Source organism: Loxodonta africana, chromosome 8 (assembly GCF_030014295.1).
Source record: "Loxodonta africana isolate mLoxAfr1 chromosome 8, mLoxAfr1.hap2, whole genome shotgun sequence".
Classification (NCBI taxonomy): Eukaryota; Metazoa; Chordata; class Mammalia; order Proboscidea; family Elephantidae; genus Loxodonta; species Loxodonta africana.
In genome coordinates, this window is record NC_087349.1 from 27,384,061 (window position 1) to 27,409,319 (window position 25,259).

At 39.7% G+C, this 25,259-nt stretch overlaps 1 protein-coding gene across 1 annotated transcript in view; it reads right to left on the bottom strand.

The window, feature by feature from the left end:
- Positions 1-6,543: 6,543 nt before the first annotated feature.
- Positions 6,544-25,259, bottom strand: part of PTPRZ1 (protein tyrosine phosphatase receptor type Z1) — a 168,174-nt gene continuing 149,458 nt past the window's right edge. Inside the window, exons 19-30 of the mRNA XM_023544662.2 lie at positions 24,346-24,480; positions 23,635-23,769; positions 22,988-23,151; positions 20,850-20,985; positions 18,944-19,090; positions 15,273-15,366; positions 14,890-14,963; positions 13,352-13,480; positions 12,104-12,250; positions 10,133-10,275; positions 8,653-8,788; positions 6,544-6,938 (exon numbers count right to left, since the gene is read on the bottom strand). Coding sequence (XP_023400430.2) covers positions 6,798-6,938; positions 8,653-8,788; positions 10,133-10,275; positions 12,104-12,250; positions 13,352-13,480; positions 14,890-14,963; positions 15,273-15,366; positions 18,944-19,090; positions 20,850-20,985; positions 22,988-23,151; positions 23,635-23,769; positions 24,346-24,480 — 1,581 coding nt within the window. The 3' untranslated portion in view covers positions 6,544-6,797. The remainder of the gene's footprint in view (positions 6,939-8,652; positions 8,789-10,132; positions 10,276-12,103; positions 12,251-13,351; positions 13,481-14,889; positions 14,964-15,272; positions 15,367-18,943; positions 19,091-20,849; positions 20,986-22,987; positions 23,152-23,634; positions 23,770-24,345; positions 24,481-25,259) is intronic.

Below are 25,259 nucleotides of genomic sequence, written 5' to 3' on the forward strand. Positions count from 1 at the left end.
AATATGTGAGATAAACAAAGTCTCACCATCCTTGCTTCTAATTCATCTCCCTGTGTGGCTAATTCAGAAGTGAAACAACTCCTCTAGGACTAAAGCCAGGTAATAGGAATCTGAGAGATGTGGCAAATGGCAAGTCCAAAATTGCAGAGAAAAGTATTCTAAATTAGCATATTTGGGAAGTTTCTCAAAGGTTAATCTGTGTCTCTTGTGGCCTACTTAGAGTGCATCACACTGATTAGAAGTTATGTTGTGTATGTAACGAGAAGTTTCAATTTCACAACCACAGTTTCTCTTACTCCCACTTCCAAATCTTGTTTTATTTTTTAAAATAAAGATTATCTTTTAAAAAAAAGAAAACAAACAACTTACTAACTATAACACCAAGGATATCCAGTTCCTTAAAACTGGTCGAGGGTACCCAACTTTATGCCTTAACATTTAACACCACCTACTTTAATGCATCTATTGTGCTAATGAGGAGGCAACCTCTACTGTACCAGAATATTATGCAATCAGGAGTGAGAAGATGATAATCAATTGTAGTTTATAATAATAAAAGCATGTATTTATTTCATAAAAAAATTAACAGAATAGATATACCTTTGTCAAAATAGGTAATGTATTACATATTGAGGAGCATTACAGCCGAGTGTGAAGTTCCGTTCGTTTGCTCATCCATTTTTCAACCCAGGTTTGTTGTGCACCTTCAATGTGTCACGTACTGTTCTAGGGGTTGGGATTACAGAGGTTAACAAAAGAGTCAAAATTCCTGTCCTCATGGAGCTTACATACTAATGGAGGAGACAGACAACAAACACATAAATATAAAATACAATGTCAAGAAACAAAATGTGCTATGGAGAAAAATGAAGCAGGAAAAGGACACAGAGAGGGACTGGGGGATGGGGTGATCACTCTGCGGATAATAAACACAGCTCAGGGCGCCACGTGATGTCCCTTCTGATGGCTAGTGTTAAATATTTTGAATATCCTCCTTGAGAGGACGGGATGTTACTTCCAACAGGCTGGTGGAGAACGCTGCTCTGAGGAGGTGATATTGAAGCAGTGGCTTGAACCCACGAGGCGAACGATAGGACTAACGCCTCAGCCAGCGAAAGTGTAAGCAGTACAACTCTTGGAAAACAAGAGTACTAAGAGACGTAAAGATGTTCATACACTCTGACCCTAAAGTGACAGGAATATCCTAAAGAAATAATCCTAATATATTTTTATATAAAGAAATATTGGTAATAGGAAGAATTTGAAAATAGCCGAAAGAGCAAACAGGAGGAAAATAATCTTTGGTACATGTATTAGAGCAGGGTTTCTCTACCTAGGTGCTAGTGTCATTTTGGATTGGACAATTCCTTGTTCTGGGGGGTCTGTCCTGTGCCTTGTAGGATGTTTCCTAGCATCCCTTCCTCTACCCGCCGCTAGGTACCAATTGCGTCGCCAGCTCCACACCCCTCTCCCCCACAGTGTGACAATAAAAAGCGCCTCCAGACATTGCCGAATGTTCCTTGAGGGGAACCACTGTACTAGATGGCATATTACATAGCCTTGACAATGATAGGTTTATAAATTATGTGTAATAAAAAATGCTATGTAATGATATAAAAAACAACACAAATTACCTTCACAATAAGCCAACAATTATAAAATCAAAGAATGGGTGGATAAAAGCTGGGGCTATAATAAATCAGTGAATAAAATTTTGGTAATGAATGGAAATAATTGGGAAAAACTTATTTGACTTATTCATCTGACTTCATTTATCCTCATTTCTCTCAGAATTGATCATTGTCTCAGAATTAAGGGTCAAGAGACTAGGAAAGGTCACTATATCTGACAGGAATTCTTTTTTTCATTTGTTGCAGGATATAGTTATTAGAATTGTCTGGAAAATGCTTAATTAGCATACATGTTACTTGCATAATTTTTCTTGGAAAAGATTCAGCAAGGCACCTCCCTAATAATGTCCATAAAGCGGAAAAAAAAAAAAATAAATTCTGTATCCCTCAAAGGCTGTTTGTTCCTAGGACGAAGGCTAAGGAGAAAATAGACAAAATAATTAAGGTGACATGTAGTACTGGTTGAGATCAGGTTGTGATTACACACTGTGGGCGTTGAAGGCACAAAATAAGAGGACTAGGAGCTGACGTTAGAAAAGCGAACAAGGAATTAAAAATGAACATTTTAGCCTTTCTCACTGAGAGGGTGGGAAGCACATTAATTCATTTTGTAGCCTGTAGAGCAGTGCTTACCAACCTTTTGGGATACGTGACACTCTACTCTTAGACTTTATTTTTCTCTTTCCCCTACTTCATATCTCTTCATGACTGCGGCTTTAAAAGGAAAGCTTTTTTTTAAAAAGGAAAGTTAATTAATTTTAGATCTGTTTTAAGGATTTGGTGAAAATCTCCTGATACTGCTTGAGGACAGTGGAGGCTCCCTGAAGTGTTTATATACTAAAAAAAAAAAAAAAAAATTCCGTTGATTCTGACAGTGACCCTACAGGACAGAGTAGAACTGCCCCAAAGAGTTTCCAAGGAGCTGCTGGTGGATTTGAACTGCTGACCTTTTGCTTTGTAGCCTGAGCTCTTAACCACTGTGCCACCAGGGCTCTGAAGTGTTTCTATAGAGCCAATTAAAAAAAAAAATCAAAAACAAAAACTGGTTGCCATTGAGTCAACTCGGACTCATGGCAACCCCACATATATCAGAGTAGAACTGTGCTCCACAGGGCTTTCAACGGTTGATTTTTCAGTAGATTGCCAGGCCTTTCTTCAAAGGTACCTTTGAGTGGATTCAAACTTCCAACCTTTTGGATAGGAGCCAAGCACATTAACTGTTTGCATCACCCAGGGACTCCTCCTATAGAGCAGTGGTTCTCAAGTGGTAGCATGCAGTAGATTGCTACACCTGCTTCCTGAGTTTCTGTATTCCAAGTCTTAGATGGTGCAGTGTAATGGATTACTTTTTGCATGGCCCTTTAAATAAATAAATTAATTAATAATTATTATTTTTTTTTCTAGCCATGGTCTTGTAACTCTCATTCCCACCCAGGTGACTGCATGGGACTGTGTGATAGGGTAATTGTGGCTCATCAAGAGGAAGGGTCAGTTTTGCCATCCTGCTGGACTTGAAATGAGCCACCCTACAGATGGGAAAGAGCCCACCACCACCAAGGTAGGAGAGACCGACAGGAGAGACCAGCAGGAGATGGTGCAGCAGGCTTTCTGGCCCACAGAGCGAGAAAGGTGAATGCCTTTGGGCAGAGATTGAGGGACAAGAAGAAGCCTACACCTGACCCATGAATTTGGGACCTGCCAGCCTCCACAACTGGGTGAGCTGTTTCCTTTATACGGTTTGTGAATTCTGTGAGACATTGCAGTGAATTAGGGAACCCAAAGACATGAGGGAGAGTAGGAGGGAAGAGGGAGTAGTTGATATTAGAGATGATGGAGCGGTATAGCAGCTTGGGAAAGTTGGACATTCGGGACATCTTTAACCTCTACCTCATAGGAACCAGTTTTGTGCTGATCCTTATAAAAGAAATTATTCGTTTATATGGGAAACCAGGATTTGCATTTCTAACAAGTTTCCCAGTTTTGCTGATGTTACTGGTCTGGAGACCACACTTTTAGAACCACTGGTGTAAAAAAAATTCTCCTGCTCTCCTACTCTGGACCCTGAACTGAGCACTCGTGGGGATCAGTGCCCTCCTCCTCAGGCCATGTTATAAAATGCTCCTGGCAGAGGCAGAGTGCTGCTTCACGTATCAAAGTCCTGCTTGTTACCATGGTTTGCCTTGGTTTTTCTGTACTTCAGCTCTACACAGCTTTTGTTGTTGTTGTTAGGTACTGTTGAGTCGGTTCTAATTCACAGCAACCCTATGTACAACAGAACGAAACACTGCCTCGTCCTGTGCCATCCTCACAATCGTTGCTATGCTTGAGACCATTGTAGCAGCCATGGTGTCAGTCTATCTAGCTGAGGGTCTGCTTCTTTTTCACTGACCCTCTACTCTACCAAGCATGATGTCCTTCTCCAGGGACCGGTCCCTCCCAATAACATGTCCAAAGTATGTGAGATGAAGTCTTGCCATCTTCGCTTCTGAGGAGAATTCTGGCTGTACTGCTTCCAAGACAGATTTATTCATTCTTCTGGCAGTCCATGGTATATTCAATATTCTTTGCCACCGCTATAATTCAAAGGCATCAATTCTTCTTTGGTTTTCCTTATTCATTGTTCAGCTTTCAAATGTATATGAGATTGAAAATACCATGGTCAGGTGGACCTTAGTTCTCAAAGTGACATCTTTGCTTTTCAATACTTTAAAGAGGTCTTTTGCAGCAGATTTGCCCAAGGCAACACATTGATTTCTTGACTGCTGCTTCCATGGGCCTTGATTGTGGATCCAAGGAAAATGAAATCCTTGACAACTTCAATCTTTTCTCCGTTTATCACGATGTTGTTTATTGGTCCAGTTGTATTTTTGTTTTCTTTATGTTGAGGTGTAATCCATATTGAAGGCTGTAGTCTTTGATCTTCATCAGTAGTGCTTCAAGTCTTCTTTGCTTTCCAAAACCAAGACTGTGTCATCTGCATATTGCAGGTTGTTAATGAATCTTCCTCCAGTTCCAGTGCTGCATTCCTCTTCGTGTAGTCCTGCTTCTTAGATTATTTGCTCAGCATACAGATTGAACTACACAGCTGTATTTCCTGACAATTTGCCATAACGTAAGCACTCTAGAATTTAAATCACCCTGGTCCTTGTCAGGAAACCCTGGTGGCGTAGTGGTTAAGAGCTGCGGCTGCTAACCGAAAGGTCGGCAGCTCAAATCCACCAGGTGCTCCTTGGAAACCCTATGGGGGCAGTTCTACTCTGTCCTTTAGGGTCGCTATGAGTCAGAATCCACTCAACGGCAATGGATTTGGTTTTGGTTTGGTCCTTGTCAATCCACCTGGCTTCCAACCCCATGCTTAGCTTGACCTTTGCTTTTGTTGGTGTCCCCGATTGGCAAATCTGCCTGCTTCTAACTCATGGCTTGATTCTAAACCAAAGGTCCCTAACCTTTCTTGGTTCATGGTGGCCTTAGTTTCTCAGTACCATTTTTATTCTCTCCTAAGCCAAAAGAACCACAGCCCTGGTGGTGCAGTGTTTAAGAACTTGGCTACTAACCAAAAGGTTGGCAGTTCTAATTCATCTGCTGTTCCTTGGAAACCCAACACGGCAGTTCTACTCTGTCCTCTAGGGTCTCTCTGAGTTGGAATCAATTCAATGGCAATGAGTTTGAAGCTAAAAGAAATTCCTAATGGTTCTATTTACTAAGTAGTTAGGTCTTGTTATGGAATGTGTCTCCCCAAAATGCATGTTGAATTCCTGGTCCTTGTACTTGTGGATGTAACCTTGTTTGGAAAGAGGGTTTTATATTGTTACATTAACGAGGTCATTTTTTTTTTACCAGTGTAGGATGGATCCTAAACATAATCACTTCTGAGTTACAAAAAGGCCGGAACAGACACAGAGGCGCACACAGAGGAAGACAGACACTATGTGAAGATCGTTTACAAGCCAAAGAATATCAAGGAACCAAGGAACACCTGCAGCTACAGAAAAGGCAGGAATCAACGTGGCTGAGATCCTGATTTGGACTTTTAGACTCCAGAACTGTGAGAAAATAAATTTCTGTTCTTTAAAGCCACCCACTTGTGGTATTTGTGTTACAGCAGCCTAGAAAACTGAGACAGGCTGAAATAATTTAATAATAGTAGTTTGTGCAGCATCGGCAGGTGGTGTTGTATTTCCCTCAAAAATTTATCATTTCCATAGGTGCCCTGTGTGCCTCAATGCACAGTTAGAGAACCACAGCACCATACACTATTCCATTCCATTGGCCTTTTTTCAGCTTCCATCACCCAGTGGACTCATATCTAGAGTTTGCAGCTACACACACCCCAGTACAACATGCCATAAACAAATACAAATTGATGGCAATATTTATATTTATTTTTGCAATGTCTTGGATAAAAATCATTTAAACAATGTTGGGTGAGGTGTTATTCTCATAAAAACATCTTTCAAAATCAATGTATTTCTATTTTCCACAAAAGTTAAAATTGCATGCTTAAACGGAGTTAATCACTTAGGTAACATGATACAATAGTGTAAGACCAGATACTGCACTATATCATTAAACTAAACAATTACACAGAACTAGAAAATCGACTCAGTAGTAAAATATAAAAATCTACAATTATAAATATAAATTTGGTCCATGGAGACACTAGAGCTGTATTTACAGTAAGTATCAGATTATTTCTACTTTAGGTGAATACTGTAGTTGTGAAATACTGAATATCATAGAGAACAGTGTTATATTTATAGTCTACTATATTAAAAGTTATATTTCTAGCAAACCTGATGATTGCTACAAATATATCTAAAAATTTGACACTAAAAACAAACATGTTTTCTGTAGTTGGGAATTCCTAACATCTATAAACTGAAATTTTCTGTTAAAATCAATACAGAAAAAAAAAACCACAATTCCATTCTTAGAAATACTGTAAAATTCAATAATTTTAGTTCAAACATAAGTGAATTACAAGAAGTCTTGCAAAAAGGCACACATTGTTAGCGATGTAAATTTGGCAGCAGAATCCTATGTCATGAAAGTTACTGTCAGGTGCTAGCAAGTAAACAGATAATAGAAGAATGGACTGATTTTCCTGTCTAATTCCAAAAGAGGAAAATTAGGTTCAGACGTGGGCTCCTCCCACCCCTTTCTGGATTAAACTAAAGACTCTAAGCTCTCAGCAATATTTCCATCTGGCAACGCTGTGCCATTACTGTCCAGAGAGATGGACGGATTCTCTTCCTGCCTTGTGCTCACAAGGCTGAGGATGGCTCTGTAGAGAAACTGATACTGCTCCTAGAGAACAGAGAACAGGAGGTTATAAACTGGAAGTTTAGTGACGACACACGGATGTCAAAAGGAGGAATATTTGTAGACACATGTCCGCACTGCTCATGGAAGGGCACTGAAGGCAGCCGTGTTAAGGGCTCTGTTACATTCTGTATTAATGTGTCTGACTAATTTAAAGCAGCTTCTCAATTAGCCAACATTCATTGGCCTAGAAATTTTGGCTTCACATACATTTGCAATCAGATTGTTGTCAGCTGCTGTTGAGTTGATTTCAACTCATAGCAATCCGTGTGACAGAGTAGAACTGCCCCATACGGTTATCTTGGCTATAATCATTACAGAAGCAGGTCTTTCTCCTGTGGAGCTGCTGGGTGGGTTTGAACCACCAACCTTTCTGTTAGCAGCTAAGCACTTAACAGTTGTGCCAGCTGGGCTCCTTGCAAATAAGGAATCTTGTTCTTATACATTTACTTTGTGGAATCAGAAGGTGATGTGACGTGGTTCTGTTTGTCACCTTGTGTGAAAACCTTTTGGCACTAGGAACCTGTGAGCCACTCATAAGTCAGTTCCTCATTCTCCTTTCTCTAGTGATTATGAATCCCGCTGGGGCTGTCGATTTAGGGAGATGCCCCAGAAAGGACTCTGCTGCCAACTCAGTGACCCATGCAGAATGCAGGCCTTGCATGAGATCCACAGTTCACCAGGAGTTCTTCACACTCTACCAGGCTGACTGGTCCTATGCTGTGCTCTGAGCAAAGGTGAGCACGTGCCCTGCTGTGGTCTCACAGTAGAGGCACGTAGCAGAAGGAAACAGGTTTTCTATCACAGATGCCACCTCAAGGGAGGGAGGCGGGCAGTTTCAGAGAACAGGAGCCAGTGACTAGCATCATAGCAGAAGACAATCGTTAGGGCCACGTATGAACGTGCGCATCATTAACCGCATTCATGAAACCTGAGTTAAAGTTCCTCCTCCAGAAAGCCATTTCACACAGGACCAGCCTGATCCAACTCACCTGGCCCAAATGAGACTTTAATGGGGGCTCCTCTGAAGTGCATGCGTGCAAGGTCACCTTGACCTCCAGCCATCAGGTGCAGGCTGGAGTTTTCAAGGTGGATTTTATAAGGTCAGTATACATACACAGACCAGGAGCCGAACGGGGGCCTATGGTTTCTACAACCACCCAAGCTTTTCCCTTTGGGGCATTTGTACTACATAAGTTCCCTATTGTCCTTCCAGGCATTTCTGCAATAATAAAACTCTCCAAATTACTATCAGATTTGGGACTTATCTCTCCAGAAATGCTGTGTCCCTTCCTTGATTCTACATTTCCCGCTTAGTCTTAAAGTACCCAAGAATTAGCCCATGGTTCATGTCAGAAATTGAATTTGGCTTGAGAAAAAAGTAAACAGCTCCAACCCTTAAGTCTTTCAGGCCTGCTGTGTGAGTATTCTGTGAGGCTAGGCAGAATGTGCGCCCTGGGAAAATAACTATTTACTGGGAAAATCAGATCAGTTGGTGCTTCTACTGAAGATATTTTTCAGTATTAAAACTTACATTCATTGTTCTGGTTCTATGGATTGTGAACTGAATAACTTGTAATTCAGCTTGGAAATATATGCTAACATTTTCACCCAATGTTATCTTTCTTGAGATAAGATAAAAAAGCATTCTCTAAAACAGTATGTAGTTCTAACAATAAAAAAGTGCTTCATTACTTACAATGTCGGCAAAGACTCCTGGCCTCATCAAATTGATCATCTTGGCTACCTGGTAAACATCCATGGAATTTTCTTTTTCTAGTTGGTGCATAAGGGTTGTCAGAGCAGAGAAAGTTCCTGCTGTCACTCCTCCGTGCCTTGTAGCAAAAGGAAGGGATAGACACTCCATTCAGACGCAGCAAATAGCTGACACGTGGAACTCATGGAGCACATAACTTTGACGACTTTACAGTAAAAACCACCAAACATTTTAAAGTATTGTCTCTCACTGTGCAAAGAACTATGGTTTAATTTCAAATACTGCCAAATGTTCATTATATTAGTAATGGGATACTTTATAGAAGTTTAATATTTGCTTATGTATTTGTTATTTTTGTACTGTGGAAGCATAGAAATAAAAATGATCTGATTGAAGTTATATATATGATGTGTATATATAATTTCAGTATTAAAAAAAACAACCAAACTCATTGCCGTCAAGTCGGTTTCAACTCGTGATAACTCATAGTAACCCTATAGAACAGAGTAGAACAGCTCCACAGGGTTTCCAAGGAGCGGCTGGTAGCTTCGAACGCTCCACCATTTGATTAGCAGCCGTAGCTCTTAACCACTGTTCCACCAGGGCTCCAATTTCAGTATAGGCATTTTTATTTGTTTGCAATACAAGCCAGGAAAAATCTATCAGATAAATGTTCCTGTTTCTGATAAATTAAACAATGTATCAATTGTACTCCTATCCCAGGAAGTCAATGGCTGAGAACTGTCCCTCTGATTAAAAACCCATAAAACTCGTTGCCATTAAGTCAATTTTGTCTCATGGTGACCCCATGTGTTACAGAGTAGAACTGCTCTATAGGGTTCTTTTGGTTGTAATCTTTATGGGAGCAGATTGCCAGGCCTTTCTTCCACGGTATTGCAGGGTGGGTTCCAACTGCCAACCTTTGGATTAGTAGTTCAGCACAAATGGTTTGCTCCACCCAGGGGCCTCTCTCTGGTTAAAAAACTAAACCCATTGCCACTGAGTTGATTCCGACTCATACTGACCCTACAGGACAGAGTAGAACTTCTCCATAGGGTTTCCAGGCTGTACATCTTTATGGAAGCAGACTGCCACATCTTTCTCCCACAGAGCAGTGGTGGGTTTGAACCACCGACCTTTAGTTCGCAGTCGCGTGCTTAACCACTGCGCTGCCAGATCCCCTTCTCTCTGGTTAGCACCTATAAAAAATCAAGCGCTAAAACACCGACTCATCCAAGTGTGCTCAGGATAAAATGCAAGGGCAGATTCTTGTGATCACGCACTCATCTCCTGTCTTCAATAGGCACTCCAAGTAAAGTGAAAAAGAAAATTCTGTGTTAACCTTGCTCATAAAAAAAAAAATAAATCACTCAGGGAGAATCACCTCAGTTGACTCAAAGCATTAGGTTGGTACAACACCCAGGGAATGCTCAGGTGTGAAAGGCCAAAGTATGGAACTTACTCATCGTGAACAATCATGGGCCCATCCCTGTTGGCAGCTTCTTCCTTGATAACGCTTATGAGTTCAAAAGTTTTACTAATGGGACTATCAGGATTTGGCCATTTGGGACACTGAAAATGCCTCACTTCAAGTACATAATCATCCTGGAAGAAGAAAGACAAAAGTAATATTTTTAAAAGGGTAACACTAGTCATTGAGGGTCTATCGTGAGTGCAATAACTGGAGAAAAATGAGGAATAACAGTAAGGTAAGAAAAACCAGATGGTATGTGTGAGTGAGCAGCTGTACTCCAAGCACATCCCCCTTCATGGAAGGAAGAAATAACTGTGATGTCACCTTTGTCATGTACAGATTAATTCTGTAGAATAAGAAAATGTAATCTCTCTCTTCCTTTTTTTATTGTGGTAAATATATAGGTAACAAAACATTTGCTATTTTTCAACAATCTTCGCATGTATTGTTCGGTGGCATTAGATACACTCATCATGTCGTTCAACCACCACCATTCCCGAATTTTTCTATCACCCTTAACAGAAGCTCAGTTAATCTCTTTTTCAATTCTAAAAATAAACCTTTGTGGGAGTATCATACCAATGCTAGAAAACCATGAGATTATGTACCAAAGATATGTCCATGATACTAAATTTAAAGTTACCAAAAGAAATCTCCAGTGTTAAAATTTGTTTCTAAAACAGCATAGACCTTTTCAAACACCAGCAACACTCAAGTTCAACTATGGGAAGGATAAGTTTGCACCGCTCAGAGTGAAGACACCGGGCAGGAGGTTGGAGATCTCTGGTGCGTGTTTCTAAATTGTTTAGGGAACAATCACAGGTGGAATTAAGCATGGAGCATTAAGGGCTCACAGGGACCTTGGAACCTTCCAGTTCCTGTCCCTCATATTACAAACAGGGAAATATAAGTCTCCCAAGACCACATAGCTCATCTGTAGGACTAGAATCAACATGTTCAATTTTTGTTTGTTTTAATCAAGTAGGAAACTGTTCTGTTACTATATTGTTTACATGATTACTCTCTTTGCATTATCAAGTTTTTATATTTTGGTCATTTCAATATTCTACAGAACAACGAATCCACATAGAGTTTAAAATCAAACCAAACCAAACTAGTTGCTGTCGAGTCGATAGTGACCCTATAGTCATAGTGACCCTATAGGTCAGAGTAGAACTGCCCCATAGAGTTTCCAAGGAGCACTTAGTGGATTTGAACTGCTGACCATTTGATTAGCAGCCATAGCACTTAACCACTATGCATCCAAGGTTTCCAATATAGAGTTTACTGGTTCAGAATTAGAGTATGGTAGAGTGAAACATCTAAACCATCTAAAATATGACTTAATCTGTTTCTGACAGAGAAGGTACTCTAAGTCTCCTGTGTGTTATTCATTACTAATAGCAACCTTTAGTATTTTAATGTAGCTCTATGTAAGTAATTAGTGACAAAGAATTCAGATTGGTCTTGGTAGATAACTAAGAGTTTAGTGAAACAATCCTAGTTCACTGTACTGTACAGTTTCAAAGTACTTCTTCACTTATCAGTTCATTGTGCATTGGAGAAGCGTAGTAAGTTAGTTTGGGTAAGTAATATTTCTCCCATTTTACTTAGGAGAAGAGCTTTCTTATACATGAGTATTGGGATTAATGAAAATATTTGGGTGTTTATTTTCAACTCAAGGCTTATCAGTAACTGTTTTGTAGTGCAGTACAAGAGAAGCTTTTTTCTCTCCTGTGTGTGCAGAAATCCAACAGTGCACTTTAGTGGTGATGAACCTTATTCTATAAGGTTTTGGAAATGAAAGTGACAGATAAGATGACATTGATAACTTGGGTAATCCATCTTAATTTGTAAGAAATCAGATTCCTTCTTTTTATTTCTAGGAAAAATAATTCAATCAGCATATATTTAACATGTACTAAGATGAAAAGTTTGCCATTTAAATAATGGCCATACCTGTGTAGCTTCTAAGATAAAATCTTGAATTATAAGTTTTTCCTCATTCGAGAGACATTTATGTTCTTCAGCCATCAGAGTGACCTTAAAGCTCTCACAATTTATAGGCTCATCTTTATTTGGCCAATAAACAAATTCATCTTCTGCCTGGAAGATTAAGAACCAAAGATTCTAGATTTAATAAAACATCTAATAGGTCCAAAAAAGCAAAATCAAACCCACTGCTGTCGAGTCAATTCCAACTCATAGCAACCCCATGGGAGGACAGAGTAGAACTGCCCCAGTGGGTTTCCAAGGCTGTAAATCTTTACGGAAGCAGACTGCCACATCTTTCTCCCATGGAGCAGCTGGTAGGTTCTAACCACCAACCTTTTGGTTAGCAGCCAAACACTTTAACCACTGCTCCACCAGGGCTCCTTTGCGTAATACGTCAGATTGTGAAATAAAAACTGGTTGTCATAGAAAACTCAACTCAAAATTTTCTTCAAATTCCAAAATTTAGTATTAAAATCTTCTGGTGTCTTAAACTAGAACGATGTGCAGAATAAAATATCACACTTAAGAACCTTGATTACTGCTTTGCTTTTTGCTTTCTTAGCTTATCGATAACAATGGGAAATTTGTTGCTTCTAAAACTGACAAGTGAGTACAGAAAACTGAAGTGATTTCAAGGGCTCAGCAATTTCTAGACTCGTTTCGAATGGTCAGTATAACATAGATAAGAAATGAATCTGAAGGTTAAATTTATATAAAAAGCATAACTGAAATAATTTTGTTTTACTTTCGGGCTTCTCCAAACAAAGATAAAAACGAGAATGAGATACCACTGATTTTCTGATACTAGGAGTTCACTTTATTTCAAATCGGTCTTTTTGTGTTTCTAGGGACCTCCCTAAATTGAGGTAATCTTGAAATATCCTTAAAAAAAAAATGTAAATAGAAGCATACGAACTGACTTCATCCATGGTTTCAATTCTTATTTTCTTAGTACTGTCACAAAATACTTAAATTTAAGCTAATTTTAATCTACTTTCATTTAAAAATGTCATTCAACAATTTTAGACCTGGGAGATTGTGTAACTAACCTAAGTCCAACAGTAGATAAGGTATGTCTCCAAAGACATCGATTTCTTAGTTGAAAAAAAAATTACTTTGCTTGTTTGTATTCTAGAATTCTGGCTCTAGTTTCTGTTTCGATTTGATAATTTCAGTGTAAGGAAAGAACAAAAAGTGACCCAAAGGACTTACCATGTTTTGACCATCAGGAAGCATAACCACCAGCTGGGCGTTATGGTCCCAGATCATTCTCCAGAAATCCTTGATGGTATGGAGCAGAGGATGCTGGGTGATGATGAACTCATTGCTCTGATAATAACCCTACAAACCCAAAGAGAAGATCAGAAGCTTTTCAGCTCCAGCTATGACTTTGAGCATTCAAAAAAATACTTATAATCAATGGACCTTAAGTCAAAGTAGTCTTGTTAGTTTCGGATGTGTCTATAACTAATAATGTGATTACTATAGCTATTGTTTACTGGGCACTCCTTTATGCCAGGTACAGTGCTGTTTTCTTCCCCATAAGTCATTCATTCCTCAAAACAGGGCTATGAGATAGGAACTGTCCCACTTTACAGAGGATTAAACTGAGGCCCAAGAAGTCAAGTGTTGTGTTCAAGCTTACACAGCTGTTACCTGTATGGGAAGACTTAAAAAAAAAAAAAAAAAAGGCTCGTGGAAAGTGTCTCCTACACTAGATAAAGTGGAAATCTACATGAGAGTTTATATTTCTTGCTTTCCACATCTCCTTAGGTCAGTCAGTCCCAATGACAGATTGCTGAATTTCAGACCTCCTGACAGGTTCCAGTGTCCAGACATCCTGGCTGCTCTTCAGGAGAGGAACCAGCGAGGTCCCTTGGATATTTTGCTGCAGAAACCTGGAAGCTAGTGCCATCAGATTAACTGTGACTTGCACGTTGACCCAGAAACCCAGTGCTGTCGAGTCGATTCCGACTCATAGTTGATACTTAATAAAAATATGACTTTTTGATAAAAACATGACCTTCCACTGTGAGGTCTTTCAGACCCCATTTCTATCCCCCCTGGCCTCATTTGAAGTGTGGGTCATATTTTGGATGCCACCACCATACACCTTCCTGTTTCTTATATGGATATTTATTAGCTTTTTTTTTTTTTTTTGGCATAAATGGAACAGTGCTTTTGGCATGGGAATTAGGGCCATTTCATCTGAAATCAAGTTCTGTGATGGGCTGATCTGAAATAGTAATGATGGTTACATACCAGCTATTAAAGCACTCACCCGTTGCATTAAAGATCTAAACAGTAGAAGGGAAGAATTGTATTTTTAGAACTCCAGGTCTCTAACTGAGCTCAGTTGGCGGGGGTAGGACTTTGTTGCAAACCAGAGTGGTAACTTTGGTGAGACTGGGCTTTGCTGAAGGTGGTGTATCCGATGAGAGTGAAGCCTCTTGGATGGGTGAGTATATGTTTTGTGTCCACTCATCAGTCCTGAATAATGATTTTGGATTCTTGCACCTACTCATTTGTCTTACTTGAGCTTTCTCTAATCCCAGAACACATAAAAACATCAAGGAATGCTATTATTTTATTGCTGCTGTGGACTATGGGCCTGCTCTTGTCCAGTTTGACTTATGTCCACCAACTGTGCTGCCCAGGCCCACCACAGTCACTGCTTGGCAGCCCACTCTGGTTTTGGTTCTGGTAACACTGGCTAACAGGCAGTCTGCCCGATAACTTCTGTGACTTACCATGATATAGGAGGCATTGATGTAGTCTGTGCCTTCACCGCTCAGGGATGAGATGCCAACCCTTGATCTTTCCACTAAACACAGAACATTCACTGTCAACAACCACGTTATAGCACTGTTCCCCTGAGTCCCAAATTGCAAAATATAGCTGCATTTCTCAAGTCAAGTGCCATTAATCTTTAACCTAATTTTCTATTCATTTTTAAAAGAGAGTTCAAGGGTTTAAGAGTCCTTATTATTACCAATTACATTATGCACACCAAGACATAACTAGAAAAGTCTCAGTATAATGCATTGTCCCAAGATATAAAAAACATTGTTAAATTGCCTACAAGGCTTTTATTATGAAAAAGAAGTTTTAGTCAAGATTCAATGTAACCTACCAGGGATGATGGAGGAAGTTCTGTTCTTCTCCCGGTTGCACTGCTTCAGTGCTGTAGAATAGTCACTCTGCTGAATGTTGGATTGGCTCAGGAGCTGAGAAAAGGAGTCAAGAGAAAAATACAAGTTATTTCATTTAAGTCGCTCAAACATGTAAACACATGCACACAAACACACACTCATATACATGCGAACACACACATGACCCACCCAAGGTACTGAATAAAAACTTATTTGGCTTGTTTTCCAAGAATTCCTTGAACTAAACCTGTCTTAGCGAAGTACCTGGCACCTCTATGTTCTATACAAGAGGAGCTAGAAGAAGCAGAGAACTCTCTAGTTTGACTTTCAGGCTTCGAGGATCTTCCTCACGGCTTCCTCTACAGATATACATGCTCATATATGCTCCATTTCCTCAACTTAAATCTCACACTGCAGTTTGGAGGTAAATTGCACATTATTAGGGATATAAAATTAGGGCCAGATTGAATTGTTTAGGTATCTCGACCGTATGCAATGCAAAAATGAACAAATTCTAGAACATTAAATAAGTGTAGTAAAAGCTAAGAAAAATCTTGATTTTTTTCCCCATGATAATTATTTGGATGTTTTATTGGACTCTTTCCAAAACATTTTTCTAATATACAGGTGTTCCTGCTTTGCTGGTACCCTAAGCTTGTGCTTAGTCTAACTACTGGGTAATTCAGCATTATGTAAACCACAGGATAGAAATGAAATATAAGGAAAAAAACGTGATCTGGATTTTATGAGATCAGCTTTTCATTGTCAATTTCTAGGTTCAGGGACCAAGAATATGGTTAGTATGGTATAGATTTCTTAAAATGACTTCTTTTCTTCCCAACAGCTATTTAAAACTTTATTTTAGAATGTGTACACACACACACACACACATGCTCGTGTGCACATGTTCGCTTCTGTCACAGGGCGCCCCCTCCACATCCAGCCCTGCAGCCCGTACATTTACTGCTATCCACACTCAATTTTTTCTCTTTTCAAACACAAATTCCTGTACCTGTGTTCCTGAATTCTACCTCTTTGTATCTTCTCAGGAGCTCTGCTCCTTCCATTTATTTCCTCTTCGTACCCCGCTATGGTCTCTTCCCATTAGTTTTCAAACAAGCCCATATGTCTCTTATTAAAATGTAAGCAAAGAAACCTAAGATAAACCAACCAAAAATCTCTTTTCCTTCAACTCTAAGTTTCCCTCCAGCCATCTTTATTATTCTCTTCATAGTCAAAAATTTTTAAAGAGTTACCTACTCATTGTCTTTAATTTCTAACATCCATTCCCTGGGTTTTGGCTTCAATAATGTACTTCCCTGAAATTGCTCTTACAAAGGCCAAAGATGACTTTATGGCTAAAGCCAAAGGTCTCTTTGGTCCCCATTATATTTAATATTTGTCTTTAGCATTTACCACCTCTGTCCCTTTCCTCCTCAAAACATTATTTTCCTCTGTATTTATTATCCCTCACTGTCTCAAATATTCTCCTACACTCTGATGCCTCCTTCTTCCCTTTCTTTTATGGGTTGACTATTCATTGGTCAGTTATAATCTTTCATAAAGAATCTTTCCAGAGTCAAACACAGGACTTGGTGACTTATTGAACACTGCAGTGAGGAGAGAAAAGAGACAAGCATAACTACTCCTTTTCTGATTTGGGCGGCTGGGAAAGTGATGATATCGTTCACTGAGACTGAGAATTCAGGAAGAGGAAAACAATGCTTGCAGGGTGTGGCAGGGAAAAGATAGTGAGATTACCTCAAACATACCTAATTTTGAGGTACTCGGGAGGTGTCCCAAGAGAGGTGTATATAGTTAGCAGTTGGACACATGAACCTGAAGTTCAAGAGAGAGATCTCACCTGGATAAATGGACCTGGAAGTCATCAGCCTAGAGAAGGTTACTTGAAGGCATGGAATTGGGTCTAAACTCAAAAAACTAAAAAAAAAAAAAAGGAGGCACCGTGTACATGCCCGATAAGTATGTGAATAAATAGGTGTGCGGTTTAATTCAAGGAAAATTTCCTGTGGATAAACTTAAATGAATGCTTTTTTTATAGGACACTAAAAATATATACATATACATAATTTCTTTTTTTATTAACAGGAAACAGTCAAATATCTCTCTTTTATCATTAGATTTTACAGTAAAACCTGTGACAGCTGGAACCTGTGTAAGGTGGAAACCTGTCAGAGAAGGAAAACTCAAGTATTTTCCAGTAAAATGACTGATAAAAAAGTGGTTAACAAGGTGAAAGAAAAAACAAGGCAATTACACTGAGTTCCAGTTCTCACAGGTTTTACTGTAACTGATACTTCCATTTTGATCCTATGATATCTAGTTTAAACCATATCAATTCTTTGATACAATTATATAGGGAGTAAGTCATATCTGGAGCCCTGGCGGCACAGTGGTTAAGAGTTTGGCAGCTAATAAAGGCTGGCAGTTCAAACCCACCAGCCGCTCTTTGGAAACCCTGTGGCGCAGTTCTACTCTGTCCTATAGGGTCGCTATGAGTCAGAATCGACTCGATAGCAACAGGTTTTTCAAATCATATTTAAACAGTAATTCTGTTGAAATGGGTAATATTTTCTTCTTCTTTTTTTTTTATTTAGGGAAAGGTTTTCCTAGCAACTTAATGTTATTAGCTGTTGCAGGAACTTCAACTGCTTTTTTTTTCCTTTCCCTAAAGCATCCCTTTATAACTCAGATAAGCTTGGCTGAGCACACAATTTGTCTTCCTGACGGCAGGCTTCTAACTTCAGCATTTGCCACATAATCTTTCTCTTTCTTTTCTAAAAGCACAAAAGATGGTGACTGAAGGGGAGGAAGAAGGCCAGAGGGGATTCATAGTGGCTAACATTGTGGCAGAAAAAAATACAATCTCCAGGTTTTCCAGGATCTTCCATATTTTTCCTAGGTATTTATCCTTTTCGAAAACTGGCCCTGTTTTTATCAGGAATCCTAAGTGAGAGGCCAGAAAGGAATCACGTGGAACAAAATAACAGAACCTCCATTCCTGTGGAAAGCCATAACTCTGCAAACCCCCTACTCCCAGGCTGAGGTCCAGTAACACCTGGATTCTTTGCTCACTGATTTCTGAAAGTCAGAGAGCCAGGGACGCAGGAGGTATGAAATTGAACAAAATGCACTCCCCTCTCCAGTTCTTTGCCTCGTGACAGGGTGAGTGGGAGAAACCAGGGCTGAAGAAGCTATTGTTCTGATGTGGCCCACTCTTGTTCAGGGGTTTCAAGTGAGACACAGAATTTTCCAAAGAGGAGCAGAGCACAAACAGTCTGAGCCATAGCACTCATGGTAAGTGGTCTGGTGTTTTTTCAAAGTAAAAAGAGCACTTACCTAGTCTATATTGTAAGCCCTGCCTGTTCATTCTGTGAGGCTGTATGCCCTCCTTTCCAAGTTTGCATTGATAAAAGTTAGTCTAAGGTTTCTGAGAACTTTACTTTTTGCTACTCAAAATTATTCTACCGTGGCTTTGTTACCTATTACAAAGAGCAAACATGGTTCAAATACAAAGCCTTTGCGCCAACAATGCTTTCAACCCACGCGCATGGCCTTGTAGGCTCAAATGAGAAAATGCAGGAGCATTCAATTCTGTGTTGACATCCAAGAGGCCCCCAAGAGAACTCACCTTGAATTGCTTCTCTAGCTTTGTTTTGCCTGTTGGTCCAGGAATAAGGAGAGCGTTGACATAGGCGTGGATATGGCTGTCTGGCACCTCAGTTTCTTTACTAAGTATGGCCTCAACCAGTGCATCGTGAATGAAGACATACTGTTCCTAGCAAAACAAGGACAATAAGGAACATTACTTTAAGTTTTCCTCATACTTATCTAGGTACAAAAGCCATACCTTCCACTGTAAGACAACAAAGATTTTACAAAATGAGAGAAAAACTCAGAGACTTGCTTACTGGATCTGCTAGGAAGTCAGATGGAGGAGAGAAGGCAGTCAAGGGAGAACACAACCTCTTCTCATCCCTCAATTCTTTATTTGTTGTGTACTGGTATTTGTGGGTGGGAGGTAGGAAGCAACACAACGTCCTCTCTGCCTATCCTTCAAATTCCTCTCTCAGCCCATCCTTCAAACCCAGGGCCCAGTTCCACAATCTACATGAGGGTTTTCCTGACTTCTATACTTCTGGTGGCGTAGTGGTTAAGTGCTATGACTGCTAACCAAGTGGTTGGCAGTTCGAATCCGCCAGGTGCTCCTTGGAAACTGTATCGGGCAGTTCTACTCTGTCCTATAGGGTCACTATGAGCTGGAATCGACTAGACGGCAGTGGGTTTTGGTATACTTCTGGTGGGTCTGCCCCTTCTTCCAACTCCAACTCTCTTCTTAGTCTGTCACTTGTAATTCAGCTCAATTACAGATACAGTCAAGGTTTCTGGGTGGTGCAACTGGTTTGCACTCAACTACTAATCTAAAGGTTTGTGGTTTGAACCCACCAAGCAGCACCACAGAAGAAAGGCCTGGCAATCTGCTTTCATAAAGATTACAGCCAGTTCTACGTGGGGTTACCATGAACTGGAATCAACTAGTGCTTCATGTCTGGGGCTCTTCCCTGGTCTTATCTAACTAGAATGTCAATTCCTCGATGGCCTGAAGTTTTGTTAGGTTTTGTTTTTAAGCCCACTAAAGACCAAGCAGAGCTTGATATAGAGTATGCATTTAATGAAGATTTATTACTTGGCTAAAAACACCTCCGTGGATTCAGAATGAATATCTCTCAGTTTTATCCACAGTTCCAATTGAGGAAGAATGAGAACCATAGAGACATTCACATTATAAAGACCTCATGCTTGAGATTCATCTCTGGTCTGAAAGCATATAAAAACATCTGTGGGTGGACAAGCTGATAATGAAGGACCATGCCATATGCTTCTGATTGCTTTCAAGCGGCCATTCATACTTTTCCAGTTAAATTTTCTTATTTAAAAAGAGTGAAAATAAAATACAGACTTGCAGACTCTGTCCTCTGTCATATATGGGTCTATAAGGGGATATAATTTGAGCATAATTCATGGTTTTTAAAATAAGTAAATTAATCCTTTCATTCACTACATGTATGAAAACTTGAGTGTTTTGCTAGTAGGGATAGGTGTTGACTGATCCACTTACTCTCTCTCTTTTTTTTTTTTGCGGGGGTGGGGTGGGGGTCTTCTCTGTGACCTGTGTCATTTTAAAGATCTCCCCATTTGGTTATGAAACAGACAAAATGTAACTGGCCCATCCATCCATGACTTATTTGCAGATTCCAAAAACCAGTCCCACTGCCATCAAGTCAATTCTGACTCGCAGAGACCCTATAGGACAGAGTGGTATGCCCCACAGGGTTTCCAAGGCTATAATCTTTACAGAAGCAGATTGCCACATCTTTCTCCTGCAGAGCGACTAGGGGGTTCGAACCAACGGCTTTTTGGTTAGCAGCCAAGTACTTAACCATGGTACCAGCGGGCTGGCAATAAAACCTGCGGCTCCTCCAGCTTTAGTGTTCTAGTGACATTCCCAACACAATAAAGGTATCCTTTTATCATACCTCAGTCTGCACCAAGTAATTTCTTTGTGAACGAATGTGTTTTAAGAAGCCAAATATGTTGACAGTTCCTTCGTGATGAATTTGTTGCAGCATGCTGTCTAGCACAATATATGTGCCTGTTCTTCCAACTCCAGCGCTGAAGGGAGGACATAGAAATATTTCAATGTCACGCATTCAATAAATCTGAATATAGGTCACTACCAGCTGTCTTGCCAATTAAAATAGTTTCCTTTCCAAAGCAAATGAACCACATCATAAATAATTTAGTGACCTAAAATCACCAACACTTTGGTAGATAAGCAGAGTGCTTCAAACAACAAAAGTCTCCTTTTTTATTTTTTTGCTCTAGGTTAAGCGGCAAAACAACCTATTTCTGTGGGGCATTTCTTATTTTCTTATAATATCTATTATTCATTATATATCATACAATGAAAATATTATGTAGCAGAGCACAGCAAACAGACATTTAATCTGAGAATAATGGAAACATGAGCTTCACCAAACCCTGAAAAGGAAAGGTCCCTAGGTCTGTATTGCCAGGTAGGCATGTTTGCAAAGGTTTCTTCATTAATGGGAAAAAGAATTTGATTAGGCTTTCAGCTGAAAATATTTCAGTGAGATCGCAAGGAAGAAAGCATAACTTCAGCCATTTCTAAAGGGCCATTATCTATCAACAGAATTCATAGGCAGGGCTTCTTTTCAAATGCTGTGACAAGTAGGAAGTGCTAGAGTAGAAAATTAGCACCTGCTCTACACAATAGCCTGGTCCTTCTCCATTGCTAGGAAACAATTCCTGACCTTCAGAGCTATTTTTTCTACATCCTCCCATTTTCCTCAGCCTATCCTCAGGGTAACAGATTAAAAACCTCAAGATAGGTCTCTCAAACTTTGAGAACAACTCCTGAGGTAGGTAATTAGAATGTGTTAGATAGGCTGTATATCAAAGGAAAACACTTGCTTCTGTTAAAAACACAGACACTGCTTTGACAAAAATATTGCACAGAGAAACGAAGTTAAATTTCGCAATTGTAAAACTTGGCGTGTAGTCAACACTCTGTCAACGTTAATTGCTACTATTATTTAAACTAAAAAAATATTACATTGAAGCATCTAAAATATTTTTTTTCTCTTCTTTTGGAATCATTGTCTCTATTCATCAACCCAGTCTTGGAAATTAAAGTCCTTGGGCAACCATGAATTGCTAACACATTCCTTATAAAATAGTAGAAAGAACTTAGAAAAATGAGAAAGGGATTCTGGCCCTCGAATGTTTAAAAACAACTTAAAAGGCATTTTGCCAAATTCCTCACGGTCTATGTGCTTCAATTTCCCAACTGTAAATCTAGGCTAATAACTCTTCAATATGTTATTAACTCCTAGGGATAAGGTTGTATCTCAAGCATTTTCATGCCATGGTATTACATGTTGTAATAAATGCCTGTTTAATGACAAAACATTGTTCCACCTGCCTCACACAGTTAATAAGTTTAAATTCAATACAACGATAAAATAGAATAATGAATATTATAAAAATATAAGGTTCTACGAAATACTCATCAATTAAATTCTGAGTCTGGTACTTCCTTGTGATTAAAAACCAAAAAACTAAACACGTTGCTGTCGAATCAGTTCCAACTCTGAGTGATACTACAGGGCAGAGTAGAACCGCCCCATAGGGTATTCAAGGCTGTAATCTTATGGAAGCCGGCTGCCATGTCTTTCTCGCCTAGAGTGGCTAGTGGGTTTGAACTGCCACCCTTTCAGTTAGCAGCTGAGCACTAAACCACTATGCCACCAGGGCTCCTTTCCCAGTGATTAGTACTTATGAACATGGGCATACAGTTTCATCTCCCTCACTTCATGAAATCATTTCCATTTTGGCAAAAACTTTGTTTTATTGATTTCTTTTGGTATTAGTCATTATAAAAAAACAGAAAGAAACCAAACCCGTTGCTGTCAAGTTGATTCCAACTCATAGCAACTCTATAGGATAGAGTAGAACTGCCTGATAGTTTACAAGGAGCACCTGGTGGATTCAAACTGCTGACCTTTGGTTAGCAGCTGTAGCACTTAACCACTATAGCCACCAGGGTTTCCATGAGTCATTACAGGAGGTTAGAAATAAATCTCAAACTCACCTGCAGTGCACAACGACAGGCCCCACTGCATGGCGCTTGGCATGGGATGCCTTCCGCACGAAGGTCAGCACTGGCAGGGAGTACTCTGGCACCCCCATGTCAGGCCACTGAGTATAGTGATACTGCGTGACCACCCGACCGCTGGGCCTTCCTTTCTGGGAGCCCTGGAAGAGTTCAGATAGCTAGTAATAGTAACACACACACACACACACACAGAAGAAATTCCAGGACACAAACTCAGGATTCATAGATTGATATTGGCAGCTCATAATGAAGCAAAAAGAGTACATAGTCATTGTTGTTTTTGTTTTTCCTTATTTCAATTTTTACTCCTTTTAATTGGATGTTGGGATTATGTTAGGGCTGTCCTCTGCAGTTACCACTCAGCACGGGGGCAGGATTTTCTGTTCGCGTATCATGTCCACTGCACCCATAGGCACCATGGCCAATCTGGCTCCAAAGCTAAGGCTGGCATTTAGAGACTCAGAAGAAATCTTTGGCATTGAAGTGTAGCTGTGATAAGAACTTTTAATGCCTTTAGTTATATATATTTTTAACTGGTCACGGTTATACAAAAAATGGGCGATAGATTCATGACAATTGATTTGCTGATATCATTGGCTGATATCCATCATTTCGTGACTCACCTTTTTTATCTTTGTGTTCCTTACAGTAAAGTTCCTCACAGTATAATAGGCAAGCACTTGAACACTCTTCTGAGTGACCAGAAAGTTTCCATACTCCTCACTACCATCAACAGGCCAGTACTGGTCACATTTTCTCTGCAAAAGAGCAAGCGAAGGTGCCATTTCCATGTTTCAAATGCTGAATGAAAAAGTCATTTCTGAAATCAGTAAAGGTTTGAGACAGGGACAGGAATGGACTTCCTCACTTTTCTAAATATGTTCTTTTCTAAGTGATTACATACGTAGTTGTAGAAGAGACCAGTGATAGAATCACAGACTGAAAGAGATTTCAGATGATCTAATCCAAATTTCGGCCCTTGAGGTGAGAAATCTGAGGCCAGGCACATTAAGTCACTAGTTGAAGGCAGGGCCAGGGCTAGGGCTAGGGTCCAGGTCCTGTGAACTAAAATCTATTTCACTCTATACTACATTTCAGTGAGTCTCACTTCCCTTTCTCTCATTGTGAAGCACACGTTTTAAAGATAGCTGGATTCACAGTGAAACTTTTTGACCCATGATGTTAACAATTTCCCTTTAGATGTCATACTTACAAGGAAGTAATACCTATTTGCTTTCATAACTTGTGTTGCTTCCAGCGCCAACTCTGTAAAAAGCAATTTAAAGCACCTGTAATTGCTATTGGGGGAATGACATTATAGAGTAGCCACATACCCTTCCTTTCTCCACGAGGTTTGTTATCATGACGATAACTTCCACGTTATGCTCCCATATCATTCTCCAGAAATCTTCAGCTGTGGATTTCAGTGGGCCTTGGGCAGCAATGTAAGCTTTTGGTCTGTTGTACCCCTGAAATAACAGATGTCAAATGTTTCTTATTATCTGATCAATGTGCTTTTTTAACCATATAATACTTAAGTTTTTTAACGTCAGCATACTTTTTCTTTAAAAGAAAACCATAAAAAATAAACTTGCAAAGCTAAAGAAACTTGATAGCTCCAGCAAAGGTAAGTGTCCACCCTTATATAACTATGAATTTTGTAAATAAAAAAAGAGTTCTTTTTGCACTGACCCACAACTGCAACTCCCAGCACCTTTAATCCAAGTGCATTTAGTCCAAGTACATTTGCTATGCTTAGTATCTGGTCCTGAACTGTGCTGCTTTGAAATGTGTTTCAGGCCTCAGGGCTCCATTATTTACAACAGTAAACCAACCTCTGGTTTTGTGGCCTCCTTATGCCTTTCTTGGTGGTACTGAGCAGTGCTAATCAATAATAGTTAACTGTCGCTGAGCGCCTATTGTTGGTCATGATGTTTTACAAATATTAGCCCTAATCCTTAATATATAAAAAATGGAAGCATCATCCCAGATATGGAGATGAGCAAACTGAAGCTCAGAGGAATTAAGTAACTTTCCAAAGTCTCACAGCTAGTGACTGGCAGAACTCTGACTCAAAACCAGTTCCAACTCCAGCATCCGTGTTCTTTCCAGCATATATACTGCCTAGTCTGGAAGCACAAAGGAGTTACCTATAACGAACTCACTTTATGCTGATATTCAGTACTTGTTTCTTTGAAGTCAGTGTTGCCACAGCATAAACCTGAAGGCAAACAGACTGAGAAGTCAG